This window comes from Salmo trutta, chromosome 17 (assembly GCF_901001165.1).
Source record: "Salmo trutta chromosome 17, fSalTru1.1, whole genome shotgun sequence".
NCBI classification, from domain to species: domain Eukaryota; kingdom Metazoa; phylum Chordata; class Actinopteri; order Salmoniformes; family Salmonidae; genus Salmo; species Salmo trutta.
Window position 1 is genome coordinate 12550414 of NC_042973.1, and position 14797 is coordinate 12565210.

The 14797-nt window shown below is 45.5% G+C and overlaps 2 protein-coding genes across 4 annotated transcripts in view; both read left to right on the plus strand.

The window, feature by feature from the left end:
* The window catches only part of LOC115151605 (rab GTPase-activating protein 1-like), a 146543-nt gene that overhangs the window by 45405 nt on the left and 86341 nt on the right, over nt 1-14797 (plus strand). For all 3 annotated transcript variants that reach the window (XM_029695676.1, XM_029695675.1, XM_029695677.1), the window contains exons 12-13: nt 2416-2509; nt 2860-3010. In XM_029695676.1, the coding sequence (XP_029551536.1) occupies nt 2416-2509; nt 2860-3010 (245 nt within the window). The remainder of the gene's footprint in view (nt 1-2415; nt 2510-2859; nt 3011-14797) is intronic.
* LOC115151606 (G-protein coupled receptor 52-like) lies at nt 9075-14033 on the plus strand. Its single transcript, XM_029695680.1, has one exon. It carries the CDS (start codon nt 10916-10918, stop codon nt 12032-12034), a length of 1119 nt encoding a protein of 372 aa, XP_029551540.1. The 5' UTR covers nt 9075-10915; the 3' UTR covers nt 12035-14033.

Consider the following 14797-nt stretch of genomic DNA (forward strand, 5'->3'; position numbering starts at 1 on the left):
AATCAAAAATCTTAGAGTATATATATTTTTTTATATATATATATATATATATATATATATATATATATATATATATATTTTTTTTTTTTATATATATACACTGCTCAAAAAAATAAAGGGAACACTTAAACAACACAATGTAACTCCAAGTCAATCACACTTCTGTGAAATCAAACTGTCCACTTAGGAAGCAACACTGATTGACAATAAATTTCACATGCTGTTGTGCAAATGGAATAGACAACAGGTGGAAATTATAGGCAATTAGCAAGACACCCCCAATAAAGGAGTGGTTCTGCAGGTGGGAACCACAGACCACTTCTCAGTTCCTATGCTTCCTGGCTGATGTTTTGGTCACTTTTGAATGTTGGCGGTGCTTTCACTCTAGTGGTAGCATGAGACGGAGTCTACAACCCACACAAGTGGCTCAGGTAGTGCAGCTCATCCAGGATGGCACATCAATGCGAGCTGTGGCAAGAAGGTTTGCTGTGTCTGTCAGCGTAGTGTCCAGAGCATGGAGGCGCTACCAGGAGACAGGCCAGTATATCAGGAGACGTGGAGGAGGCCGTAGGAGGGCAACAACCCAGCAGCAGGACCGCTACCTTCGCCTTTGTGCAAGGAGGAGCAGGAGAAGCACTGCCAGAGCCCTGCAAAATGACCTCCAGCAGGCCACAAATGTGCATATGTCTGCTCAAACGGTCAGAAACAGACTCCATGAGGGTGGTATGAGGGCCCGACGTCCACAGGTGGGGGTTGTGCTTACAGCCAAACACCGTGCAGGACGTTTGGCATTTGCCAAAGAACACCAAGATTGGCAAATTCGCCACTGGCGCCCTGTGCTCTTCACAGATGAAAGCAGGTTCACACTGAGAACATGACAGACGTGACAGTCTGGAGACGCCGTGGAGAATGTTCTGCTGCCTGCAACATCCTCCAGCATGACCGGTTTGGCGGTGGGTCAGTCATGGTGTGGGGTGGCATTTCTTTGGGGGGGCCGCACAGACCTCCCTGTGCTCGCCAGAGGTAGCCTGACTGCCATTAGGTACCGAGAGGAGATCCTCAGACCCCTTGTGAGACCATATGCTGGTGCGGTTGGCCCTGGGTTCCTCCTAATGCAAGACAATGCTAGACCTCATGTGGCTGGAGTGTGTCAGCAGTTCCTGCAAGAGGAAGGCATTGATGCTATGGACTGGCCCGCCCGTTCCCCAGACCTGAATCCAATTGAGCACATCTGGGACATCATGTCTCGCTCCATCCACCAACGCCACGTTGCACCACAGACTGTCCAGGATTTGGCGGATGCTTTAGTCCAGGTCTGGGAGGAGATCCCTCAGGAGACCATCCGCCACCTCATCAGGAGCATGCCCAGGCGTTGTAGGGAGGTCATACAGGCACGTGGAGGCCACACACATTACTGAGCCTCATTTTGACTTGTTTTAAGGACATTACATCAAAGTTGGATCAGCCTGTAGTGTGGTTTTCCACTTTAATTTTGAGTGTGACTCCAAATCCAGACCTCCATGGGTTGATAAATTGGATTTCCATTGATTATTTTTGTGTGATTTTGTTGTCAGCACATTCAACTATGTAAAGAAAAAAGTATTTAATAAGATTATTTCTTTCATTCAGATCTAGGATGTGTTGTTTAAGTGTTCCCTTCATTTTTTTGAGCAGTGTATTTTTTTATATATATATATTTTTTTATATATATATATTTTTTTATATATATATATATATATATATATTTTTTTTTTATGTGTGTGTGTGTGTGTGTGTGTTTGTATATATGTATGTATATGTGTGTAATTATGCACACATTTCAATGCATTCACACAGCAAACATTCAAATGCATGCACACTCATTACCCTGTTTGAGCTGTGGTACCACCTGGTTTGGAGGGAGCTCGCCTCTGGTGTTCTACTGGGCTGTCCGCACCACCCTCTGTAGCGCCATGCAATTGAGGGCTGTGTTGTTGTCATACCATGCAGCGATGCAGCAAGTCAAGATGCTCTCAGTGGTGCAACTGTAGAACTTTTTTGAGGATTTTAGGGCCCATACCAAACAATGAGAAGAGATGCTGCATGTGTGAGTGGACCAATTTTAAGTCCTTATTGATTTGGAGGAACTTGAAGCTCTCGTGTGTGTGTCTGTGTTAAAATTGGAACAGGTGTACTTCTCTCAGCTGTAAGTGGGAATCACAACTTGCCTGTCTCCTATTCTGTTTTCCTTAATGTCTGAAGAAAGTGTGAAAACTCCTAAAGAATATATATTTTTAACAATGGTCATGCTGCTCATAATGCAATACATGCTTGTTCCCAGTGATCCATATGCAATTCACACTGGGATCCCTTAGTAGGCTGAAATCTTAGTCTTATCTCACCTCCTCCCATTGGGCCTTTTCTTGTCTCCTGCAGATAGCGACTGTGAGATCTCCAGTGGGACCGGTGATGTGTCCAAGGACTGCCCTGAGAAGATCTTAGAGTCCTGGGGTGCAATCCTCAACAGATGGTAAGACTCACCGATAGTGTGGCGGTCATGATAACCACCGTTCAGTAAATAACAGCTTCATTCATTGAATAAGGAAACAGATTCAATGTATTCGTCTGAAGTACCCCATTGTTCCTCCACTACAGGAGGAGAATAATGAAATTGTTAGCATTACTTTCATATGGTCACAATAATGACGTTATTGTAATAAACATCCTCCATTCTAACCCTAATAAACATCAGCTCCAGGAGAGTAACATTAATAATGAATATCCCTGCCCATGCCTGTACTGTAGATGGCCTTAGCCTGAGGAGTTTTGCTGTTGTATGTAGAGTCATTTCTTATCTCTCTCCTGTGTGTTGTGTGTCAGGCATGGGAACTTGTCTGTGCGGCCTAAGGGCCTGACTGCGCTGGTGAAGCCTGGGGTCCCCGAGGCCCTCAGAGCTGAGGTCTGGCAGCTCCTCTCAGGCTGCCAGAGTGACCAGGCCCTGCTGGAGAAATACCGCATCCTCATCACCAAGGTAAGGAGGAGGGAAATTGACACACACACACACACACACACACTTGTGACACACACACACAGACCACCAAGGTAAAGAGGACATGCGCACCTTGCTTAGTCGCACCTCGCTCAGTCGCACCTCGCTCAGTCAAGCTCTGTTGTCTTAAGTGTAGAGTTTGTGAAATATCCCTCCAAAATGGCTGCATTTTGTGAGGGTGATGAAAAATTGAAATTTTGCAGAAATGTACCTTTTCTGAATACGAGAGCCAGTCAAATATGTGTGCTGTATAACCGTCATGCAAATTGTAATTTGATTGTGACGATCCCTGAAGACTTTGGTGTAACAAAAAACAACTTTAACACTCATCAACTTGGTGTCATGTGACAGTGTCTAAATGCACGTACCCAGTAGTTGTCACCTTGCAGTTGTTCCTCTGGAGTGACTCAAGGACTGTCACAACTGGCCATTAAATTAGCTCCATAAAGAGTTTGCTGTTTTAGAATTGCAAAACGTAATTGTCCAGACAATTTGGAAATGTCATTGGCTTTACAATAACATGATTGACATAAAAACAGTATTAAAAAACAGCAGCAGTATCTCTTCATCAAGATCATTTCAGTTCAACTTGAATTTGTCAGATAATTTCAGTTCAACTTGACAGTGTGCAGTCTGATCCCACAGAGAGCAGGGTTGGTGTTGAAGCCTATTCTCTTATGTTTCTATTGGAGGTATGTTGGTTCTCATGCCAAGAATGGGTGATTGCAGGAATCTTTCCACAGTAAAAAGCACTATTGTTAACTCTTGTCACAATTTAACACAGTCCTTGTGGTGAAAGCTCTCCAAAAATATGTTTTAGATTTTGTGTGACAATGGGGTGGGGAAGGGTGTCTGACAACACCATATAGAGCATCACATCTACACTTAGAAAATGGTCAAAATCAAATAAAGAACTCCACACTAGAATTTCTTTATTTTTAACTTTAGCTTAATATTTAATTTTCATTCTCTCTGTGCACAAGCATAAAATGTAGCTATATAGTCGAACAGAAGTCATGTAACTACAGTTAAGTATATTTCTGCAACAAGTGTATTTCTGGCATCCTGACTTCAGTGTGCAGTAGGTGTTGCACTCGGCAGTAGCCCAGTCAGTGTGACATTCTTTACTGCACAGGTCACTGGTCCATCACTCATTGTGGAGACCATGTGTCAGACAGAGGCTAGTCCTGTCAAAGCCATGTCCCCTGGCACTAAAACCCCACAGCTAATGTATAACATCCTCTATTGTCTGGCCCCTGACAGGCCATAGCTGGCCCTCGACCTAGGCTCACCCACAGTCCAAACGAATTCCATCTCGACTGGTCTCGCTGGTAGATCATGGCGAATAATACATTTTGGTGGAGCAGCCATGAATGTAATACCTCCTAGCTAATTCCAAGTGACTAATGTATTGATGTTTTTTTCATGAGGACATGTGAAGAGGTTGACTAGGCGACAGGTCCTCACTTTTATGTGTAATACAATACTCATTCCCCCCAGGAGGAGAAAGTGCTTGAAATACAACGCAGTAATCAATTGCCTGAAATGGAGGGATTGGAAGAGGGAGAGAGAGAGCAGGAGAGAGAGAAAATGGAGCCATAAACAAAAGGTTACTGCTTGCGCATGTGACACAGAAAATAGATAAAATATAAAAGCCAAGGAGGCGATTCAGGCGAAATGACTGAATGAAAGAGAACAGGCTCCTCTTTTCACATCTACTGTATTTATACTGGGCTGTTGTCTTTCGCCTGGGGGTGTAAATGTGCCCTTGCAACACGCCTTTAACCCAGAGCCACAGTTCTGTCTCTGTCTCTCTCTCCATCTACCCCAGCCGCCTTGCCTCCCACAGAGGATGAAAATATGAGCTGCTAAATATACCATTACACTAGTTTACGTAAGGCAGGTTATGTGACACAGAGAATCGCCTGGTGAGCGCTCACTCATTCATTGTAATTCTTTGAGTTGGCTCCCTTCCTTATTGGATGTAATGATGTTGATAGAGGGATTGGCCGGTGCTATTAATAGCCAGATAAAAGCCCAGGGGGTGGTGTTGGGGGGAGGGAAGGGGGACGTGGTGCCGAGGGCTCGATGATACCCACATTATGAATTGGCCTGTCTCCACTCGATGATGATGATGATGATTCTAATGCAGATTGAAGCCTAAGTGAGTGAGTTGTGGCTGGTTATGGGGGTATTGATGTTGTAAACCAGGGCACATTTCACTCCACTTTCTGACGGTGACACGTATTTGAATAATTGCATGTGGCACCTGGACAGAAGGCTGGGTGGTAATGCAGAGAGGAGAATAGGGCTGTTCTCTCGTTTTGTGTATGTGATACGTGGAGTATTTTTATAGGGGGGCTCTCAGTGAATGTTTCTGGTAGGACAGTATAACAGTTTAAGGCATGACTTAATCGAAGCTGGTACTCAGGTGTCTTGGGTACAAAGACAAACAAATCATGTCTTTTGCGCTGCAAAAATGCACTTTTTGACTGAAGTATTCTGACCTTGGATCAATGTAATTTCAAACAAGTGTTTTCTCAGCTCAGGAACATTTTTTTGTTTGTTTTGCGTTTCCTTGGTAACTCCTGGATTTTAACACACACATACACACTGTCTGTCTGTCTGTCTGTCTGTCTGTCTGTCTGTCTGTCTGTCTGTCTGTCTGTCTGTCTGTCTGTCTGTCTGTCTGTCTGTCTGTCTGTCTGTCTGTCTGTCTGTCTGTCTGTCTGTCTGTCTGTCTGTCTGTCTGTCTGTCTGTCTGTCTGTCTGTCGCCCTTTCCTTTCCTTTCCTTTCCTTTCCTTTCCTTTCCTTTCCTTTCCTTTCCTTTCCTTTCCTTTCCTTTCCTTTCCTTTCCTTTCCTTAATGTAGTGCTAAATTGCAAATAACTTGTTTCCCAGTCTGTGTAGCGCTTTGCTGAGAGTAAGCGTGAAACTAACATTTTCACAACCTTTTACTGTCCCTGTGTGATCTGCCAAAGGTGTGCTGCTGTTGAACCATGGCTTAAAACTGATTGAAAGCTATTTGGAGTTTACTCCTCAGAAGAGCCATTTCACGTTAGTTCATCTGTCCGGATCAATCAAAACCAATGAGAAAAGTTGGATGGTGGTTCAGATTGGAGGTCTCAAACGCTGTGGTGTTGGTCTGTCTCTGAGATTGGAAGTCACCGTCTGTGGAAATAAATATTGTTTTGCCTGAATGAAGATAGATTTTTCCTTTCTGTGATTCTCAGGGATTTCACGATTGACAACTTCAATTGACATCATTATCAATATTTAAATCATTTGATTACTAATTTATATCTCAAGTATACTATGAGAAAAATAAAACAATTTAGATTAGTCTTTTCACAGTTGCAGTGATGCACTAAACTGTGCTATAATTTTTTTTTAAAGAGCCTATATTCATGGATGAAGCATGCCATTAAATCTTTGAGGGATCTTTTTCCTTTTTCTCAAGGTGCTTCAGATACATTTTTATGTACCGTCATATTTGGCCCACACTCCAGCTAGCTTTGCAGTGGCATTTAGTCAGAGTCTGCAATCAAAGGTAGCACCAGCAGTGTGGAGAGTGGGGCTAGAAGTAATCAGACACCCACGCGTTCTAACCCACAGACAATGCTGTACACTGGGATGAGCTGCCATGGAAACATGCTTGGATTTATTGAGTTCGTTCTACTTGTGATGCTCTTCCGTGCCCATATTCTGTTGTCTATATGTCTGATTTAAACCCTTCTAATGTGATGCTCCCGGATACCCGGCTTGGCTTTGATGGACATTGCCACAACTTGGTTTGGAGGTTAACAGCTAAACTCCCATTGGTTGCCCTGAAAAATGCTCCTCCTAAAAGGCTATGTAAATAAACAGGTCTTGAGTTAGCTACTTTCCTGGTCAGTAGACTACTTGCTAGATTAGTGTTAAGATAATTTCATTAAGATGGAATTTTGGCGATATCCATTTAGAGGCAATCCTGAGTTGCTGCATGTCTCTTGCATTAGACTCCTTCAGCCTGTGCAGGTGATATGGTTATGTTTATCTCTTTTCATTCCTTCTTTAAATTCCATCATTGATTTATGGAATTCATCTGGGTTTTGGCCTTGTCTTCTCTGTCATTGTTCTAGTCCTAGCCTCCCTCTATTCAGTTTCCAAGCTGCCATCCCTTTCTGCATGAGAAGTGCCCTTGAGCTCAGTGGGTGTCTGTCACTCACAATATCCCCCTCAGTGTCTCCAGCCCAGCTGCACTGCTGGTGCACAGCCCACCCTCCAAACCCAGTCGCCTCCGTTCACGCAGCCCCGTCCAGCCGCCTCCGTTCACGCAGCCCCGTCCAGCCGCCTCCGTTCACGCAGCCCCGTCCAGCCGCCTCCGTTCACGCAGCCCCGTCCAGCCGCCTCCGTTCACGCAGCCCCGTCCAGCCGCCTCCGTTCACGCAGCCCCGTCCAGCCGCCTCCGTTCACGCAGCCCCGTCCAGCCGCCTCCGTTCACGCAGCCCCGTCCAGCCGCCTCCGTTCACGCAGCCCCGTCCAGCCGCCTCCGTTCACGCAGCCCCGTCCAGCCGCCTCCGTTCACGCAGCCCCGTCCAGCCGCCTCCGTTAACAGTGCACGCCATGCTTTGTCTTCACCTCATGAATAATCACTAACCTGAAAACAGATGTTGTTTCTCGTCTGAGAAATGTTGTTCAACTGGGATGTTTCAAGGCCTCATCACACAAGGTCTGCCCGTCCTCGGGACAGGCTGAGGCCCAACCAAGAGCCAAGGGCAATACTGGGAATCCAGTGAGCTTTCCCTCACATAATATAGGCTAGGAGCTTGATGGAGAAATGGGTTGTATACCACACTTCTCCCTAGAGGAGATGATGATGATGAATCTATATAGCTACAATGCTTATAGTATTACATTTTTCTTTGTAGTGGATAAAGTATAATTTATTTCAGTTACCTAAGTTATTGTACTTTTGTATATTTTCACAACACTTTTTATTTGTTGAATGGCCTTAGTACCCTGGGTTTAACTGTATAACGCTCTTGACATTTAACCTTAAATTCTATGCAACCTGATTTTGTTCTCTGGCTCTACCGTATGGTAATTAATCATTCAAATCTCCCTTTCTCATAACGCATGTTGTGAAGCGTCAGCACTAGGTCGACCTTGGCTTTTTCTCTCGTGTGCCGTCGCAGGTTTTTTTCTTCTTCGTTTATGCTTAGATTATTGTACTCTTATTGAGCAGCTCGACGCTGATCTCCCCACTCTGAGTACCTCCGTCTCTCTGAGTGTTAACCAGTGTTAGTGTGAGCTACTGTACGCCAGCAGTGACAAAGAGCCCGGACAGCGGTTGTCTGCTTGTCCCAACACAGAGCCAAAGTGGCTGGGATCAAAAGGGGGAGGAGGAGATCACGACCATTGTTTTTACAGCCCCTTCTCTAGTTGGGAACTTAAGAGTTCAGTTATCTAGAGCTTACAGCATAGCTTTGTTGTTTGTCCTAGTGTTTTAGTATTGTAGATGTTAGTTGAGCCTGAACTCGGTAATGGTATACAGACGGTTTACCTCTGAAACCGCCCTCCTGCCTCCCCAATTTGCCGCAGCTTGTTACACTTTGTTGTCTGCCGGTGAAGGATGATCCCAACTAACTGAAATGCCTGGCAACTGTAACTAAGGGGCAGGCATGGCTGGGCATGGTCATTGGTCAGAGCAATGGACAGGGGGCTAGAGAAGGGGAGAGGGGAAGCAAAATGGGGAGGAGGGGGTTAGTTAATAGAAAATGGACAGAGATTAGCTTAGTCATTTCGTAATAGGGAACATGTCCAAATTTAGCTCTCTGAAAAAAGAGATGGTGAGAGAGAGACTGAGTATTGTGGCTGGGTTGAGAGAGGACCTCAGGTGGAGCCTAAATGGGAGTGGGTAGAGAGAGAGACACTGTATGAGAAGGAGGGGGTAGAGGGTGAGCGGGTGTATGAGAGGGAGGGGCAGAGCATGGTTCAGAGAGAACGAGAAAGCCAGGGAGGGAGGGAGTGAGTGAGTGCCAGAGAGTGTGTGTGTACAGGGTAGAGGGAGTGTGCGGAAGACAGGGAGAGGGAGAGCGAGAGCGAAGGGAAAGGGAACTGTAAGCCAGTCACAGTATCTCCTTCCCACTGCGCCAGCGGTGATGGACAGCTCCTCTCCTCACCGCTCTTCAAAAGGTTCCTATTTATTTTCAGTAGCGTTAGCTTTGTCTTCTGTACTTCACTCCAGGAAATTGTATTTTTGTCTGTTCAGTTATTTATTTGTCGATAGCTCAGTTTGACTGGGGAAATGAGAGGAGAGAGAGACAGAGGACAGCACTGAAACTGGGACTGTCTCTGTACTGGTGGAGTGGTTTCTCTTTTTTTTTGTGCCTGGGGTTTTGCTACGAGGTGCAGACGTATTGGGTGGAAGAAAGAGTCGAAAGGCCAGAAAGCCATACCTCCCCTAAACAAAAAGCTCATTTGAATGGACATGTATTGAATGGAGTAGTATTATCAATAGTGGAAACGAGGGGAGGCTGATGTAAAGTGCTTTCACCCGTAGCTATTTGGGGAATGTCACTGGCAAAACAGAACCAAAAACAAGTTGAAGGGATAAAGAAGTGGAATGCAGATCCCACACCCATCGCAGAGTGCGTCCTGAAAAGGATTTCTAAGGCGACACAGTCAGAGGAGCTGAGACACTCAGATTGCCTTTACCGGCTCTAGTACCCATTGATTGGGATTGTGTGGAAGACTCTTGGCAACTCCAAAATTCTTTGCCTCAATCTTCTTTACAACCAGCTTTTGCCTCTCACAACCTTGAGGACAAAAGTTTCAGAAAAGTGTGTGGATTGGGATTTCAGAGATCAAAGCTTGATTTGTGGCTCCAGCGTGCGTGGGCGCTCACGCACACACAACAGAATACGGATTTTGCTGCGCCTCGTTTAGTTTCTCTCTGACTGGAGAGCATTGTAAACATAATTCCCCCAGTGCTCTGTGGAACGAGAGCCGTGACATTAACACCCGCCGAGAGCCCAGTGTTTTTCTAGCGTGTCTGTGTTTTGATTCGGACAATAGCTGAGCATACATGGGGTCAAAACTCGCTACTCCAAAATAAGAGGATGCATACAACAAGACTGAAAATGAACTGCTGCAAGCCAGACTTTAGAAGGGACTTTATTGGAGGTAAAAACCAAACACAATGGCTAATGTGGATGTAAATACTCCTATGACTTCTGGATTTTCCCATCTGCTCTTTTTCTGACGCTGAACAAGCTATTTGAAAGCCAAAATGGCATTCTTGTGGTAACAGTAAATGTTTTACCACTATTTTCTCTTATCGATAGTCTCAAGATAGGAGTCACATGCTCCTTGTCTTATTTAATCAGCAGTAGGATCTGCACCGTGTCTGCCTGCATGCTTCTTCCCCACATGTCAACTACCCTGCACCTCCTGTGCTTTGTGCCCTTGTGAGGACAACACCTGCCCTCATCCCCTAGCCGCCCAGAGGCAGGAGATGTGGCCAGGGACCGCAGTGGGGATCCCTGCCGCCGGGATAGATGCTTGGAGTAACATCGGCCGACCTTTTTCTGTTTGTGGAGGCAATATATATATTTTTTTCTTCAACAATAACCCCACTGGCTCTAAGCATGACTGATCGGAAAAAGAGAGCTAAGCTGGTACTCTTGTTTTCCTGTGGGCTGTATTGATTTTCGTCAGTCAGTGTTCATTTGATTGAGACCCAACTATGTGAGAGCAGAGGTGAAAGAGAGAGAGAGGCTAGAGCTCTGTTTGCTGTGGGAGGCTACAGACAGACAGCAGGGGCGGACCGGTCTCCAGTTACAGACCATCTGCATCGCAGGTGGCACAGCACAAACCTGACCCACCAGGACCGCGCCCACAACAATGAATCAGTCAGCGCTGACAACAGACCTGGTGCCCACTGCCAACAGCAGCCTTGTGGGCCCGGACCCCAACCACTCCTGCCCCCTGGGCTGGGGCCAGAATGAGGGCCTGGAGGCCTGCGTCTTGGAGACTGCCGTCATCGTGCTACTGACAGTGCTCATCATCGCTGGAAACCTGACGGTGATCTTCGTGTTCCACTGCGCCCCCCTGCTGCACCACTACACTACCAGCTATTTCATCCAGACCATGGCCTATGCTGACCTGCTGGTAGGCCTCAGCTGCCTGGTGCCCACCTTGTCCCTGCTGCACTACCCGGCCGGTGTCCAGGAGCCCATCACCTGCCAGGTCTTCAGCTACGTCATCTCGGTACTCAAGAGTGTCTCCATGGCCTGCTTGGCCTGCATCAGCGTGGACCGCTACCTGGCCATCACCAAACCCCTGTCCTACAACCAGCTGGTGACGCCGTGCCGGCTACGTGGCTGCATCGCCCTCATATGGGTCTACTCCTGCCTAATGTTCCTGCCCTCCTTCTTTGGCTGGGGCAAGCCGGGCTACCACGGAGACATCTTTGAGTGGTGCGCCCACTCCTGGCCCACCTCGGCGCTTTTCACAGGCTTTGTGGTGTGTCTGCTGTACGCGCCCGCTGCCCTGGTGGTCTGCTTCACCTACTTTCACATTTTCCGCATCTGCCAGCAGCACAACCGGGAGATCAGTGAGAGGCGGGCACGCTTCCCCAGCCAGGAGATGGAGGCCCAGGAGGGTGGTGGCAGTGGCAGCGGCGGGGGGCACCACACGGGTCACGGGCCTGACCGGCGCTACGCCATGGTGCTCTTCCGCATCACCAGCGTCTTCTACATACTCTGGCTGCCCTACATCATCTATTTCCTTTTGGAGAGCTCCCACGTGCTGGACAGCCCCGCCCTGTCCTTTGTAACCACCTGGCTGGCCATCAGCAACAGCTTCTGCAACTGCGTCATCTATAGCCTGTCCAACAGTGTATTCCGCCTGGGCATGCGCCGCCTCTCGCAGACACTCTGCTCCTTCAGCCACTGTGCAGCCGACGACAGGGACTTTGGAGAACCCAAACCCAGGAAGAGGCCAAAGTCCTGCTCCATCTGAGGAGTTGCAGGCTATTGTTAAAGAAGCCACACAATTCAAAGGTTACGTCTTTACAAAGCTGCTGACCATTGAATTGACAGGGCTGTCCCAAAGAAAAATAATTTAGGCTCTGACGGTTTGTTTGAAGAATACCAATGACTTTGCTGTAGTCATGCCAAGTCATGATTTATGGGCAAAATTGCTGAGAGAAGCTAGATTTTTGTAAAGGTTTAGTTTCTGAACAAATAAGTGGATGAGAGATTGGCACTACATTTTGACTTTAGACCTGCGAAGTGGGGTTTAGCTGGTAAATCAAAGTTTATTGGTCGCTTACACAGTTTAGCAGGTGTTATAGCAGGTGCAGTGAAATGCATGTTACTAGCTCCTAACAGTGCAGTAAAATATCAAACAAGGACAAACAAAACCAAAAAAAACATGTCAGAACGAATCAAATTAACTCCAATATCAGTAATCCATATGCTGTACATGTACTGTATGTACAGCCTTATGTACAACATCGTTCCACCATGGTTACCATGGTTACCTCAGGCTTTGACGTTTACATTTTTTGGTTTCTCGTCAGTCAGGTTAAGTAAAGGACAAAGTTAGGACAAAACACTTTCCTCAAACATTGATGGTGACCTCATGATTTTACTGTCTCTGGTTTCACAGTTTTGTGGACTAAAATGTATTGAATTTCAATGCCAATATTGGACTGCTACTATAGTTCTGTGTTCTTAGTAGGCACACGAAGGCTGAATTAGTACAGACATCAACACGTAATCCTCATTTGCATACACTCCCTTTAGGAGTTCACATGTGCGTGCAAATGGCTGACTATTCGCTTACTGTACATACATGCTCCTTGACCACACTGATGTACATAACAACAGATAGTTAGTTGCCTTGACCTGTTATGACAAAGTTTTCTAGAGTTTGCAGAAGGTTTGTTAGCAAACTCAACGTTGTTCAACGTGTGTTAAAAGACTTTCGGTCAGCCCTAAACAGAGAGACGTGGGAGTCAATTTTGATGAGTTAAGCAAACTACAAAAAAAACACCCAGCTGGTTTAGTTTGATTAGATATTTATATATTTCGTCGTGGAACTTTTTAGTAAAAAAAAATAATTCTTTGTCAATCCCTCAGATCCAGTAGCTGTTTAGATGAGAGTGATTGGTCATGTCCACGAGTGAATACTACACTCTTTATCTTTGGCTGCTCATCAGAGTTCAGAGAGATCGTCTCCACTCTACTTCAGCATCAGCTTCATATGTATGACTCTGTCCCCTTACCTTTTCAATGCTAAGTGCAGAGACTGTTCCTTTTTAGGTGCAGTAAATGCATTTTGACGACTGGTCTGGTTGTGTATTTTACTGTTTGATACAGCACAGGTGTAGTCATTCCAAGCTTTTCTCGTACATTCCCAGAATTCTGCTGTTTTTTTTAACAGATAATGTTGAACTATCCATACAGGGGCACATTTTCAGTAATACTCAAGACTATTGTGAGATGAGATTCTTATGGTGTAGGCCATGTGTAGTTAGACCTGTGTGGAAAAACAAGCAGCACAGCCAACTTAAACTCTCTATATTGTGACTGTTTATGTTCAACATTATGCTGCTTAACCTGTGTATTCATTCCTCTTTTTGCTTTACAGATGGTTCTGTATATGTGCCGATAGATATCTATCCATTTTTGGGGGGGAAAATAGATCACAAAGATATACATTCTGTTCTTCTGTATGGTTACAAGGATACACTGCACTTACTTTATTTATTTTTTTACACTGGCTGCGTGACATTGCATTTTGGAACGTGATCTTCCTTTTGACTTGACCCAAAATCCATCAAGCTTGTATTTGCAGTAGTACCATACAATGGTACCATCTTGTTTCAACACCTTTTCAAATTAACTTTTATTTGTCACATGCACCAAATACAACAGGTATAGGCTTTACTGTGAAATACTTACAAGCCCTGTCCCAACAATGTAGAGTTAAGAAGTGAAAAAAAGAGCAAAAAGGAAATAACAATAACGAGGCCATATATAAGGAGTATTGGTACCGAGTCATTGTGCAGGGGAATGAGGTAGGTGAGGTTATATGTACATGTCGGTAGGGTGAAAGGTGACTAGGCAATCAGGATATATAATAAACCGAGTAGCAGCAGTGTATGTGAAAGTGTGTGTTTTGGCGTCAATATGCGCGTGTGTGTTTTGTGTGTGAGCGTACAGAGTGTACAAAACATAAGGGATGCCTTACTAATATTGAGTCCCCCTTTTGCCGTCAGAACAGCCTCAATTCATCGGTGCATGGACTCTACAAGGTGTCAAAAGCATTCCACAAGGATGCTGGCCAATGTTGACTCCAATGCTTCTCACAGTTGTCAAGTTGGCTGGATGTCCTTTGGGTAGTTGACCATTCTGGATACACACAGGAAAATATTCAGTGTGGAAAAACCCAGCAGCGTTGCAGTACTTGACACACTGAAACCGGTGCGCCTTGCACCTTCTACCATACCCCGTTCTAAGGCACTTCAACTTTTGTCTTGACCTTTCACCCTCAATGGCACACCAACCCAATCCATGGCTGTTGTCGCAAGGCTTAAAAATCCTAATTTAACCTGTCTCCTCCCGTTCATCTACACTGACTGAAGTGGATTTAACAGGTGACATCAATAAGGGATCATAGCTTTCACCTGGTCTCTCACACACTGTCTCATTATTATGTTTATTTTCCATTTCTGTCTTCAGAAACCTACCATCATACCATGTCATGTAATGCAGT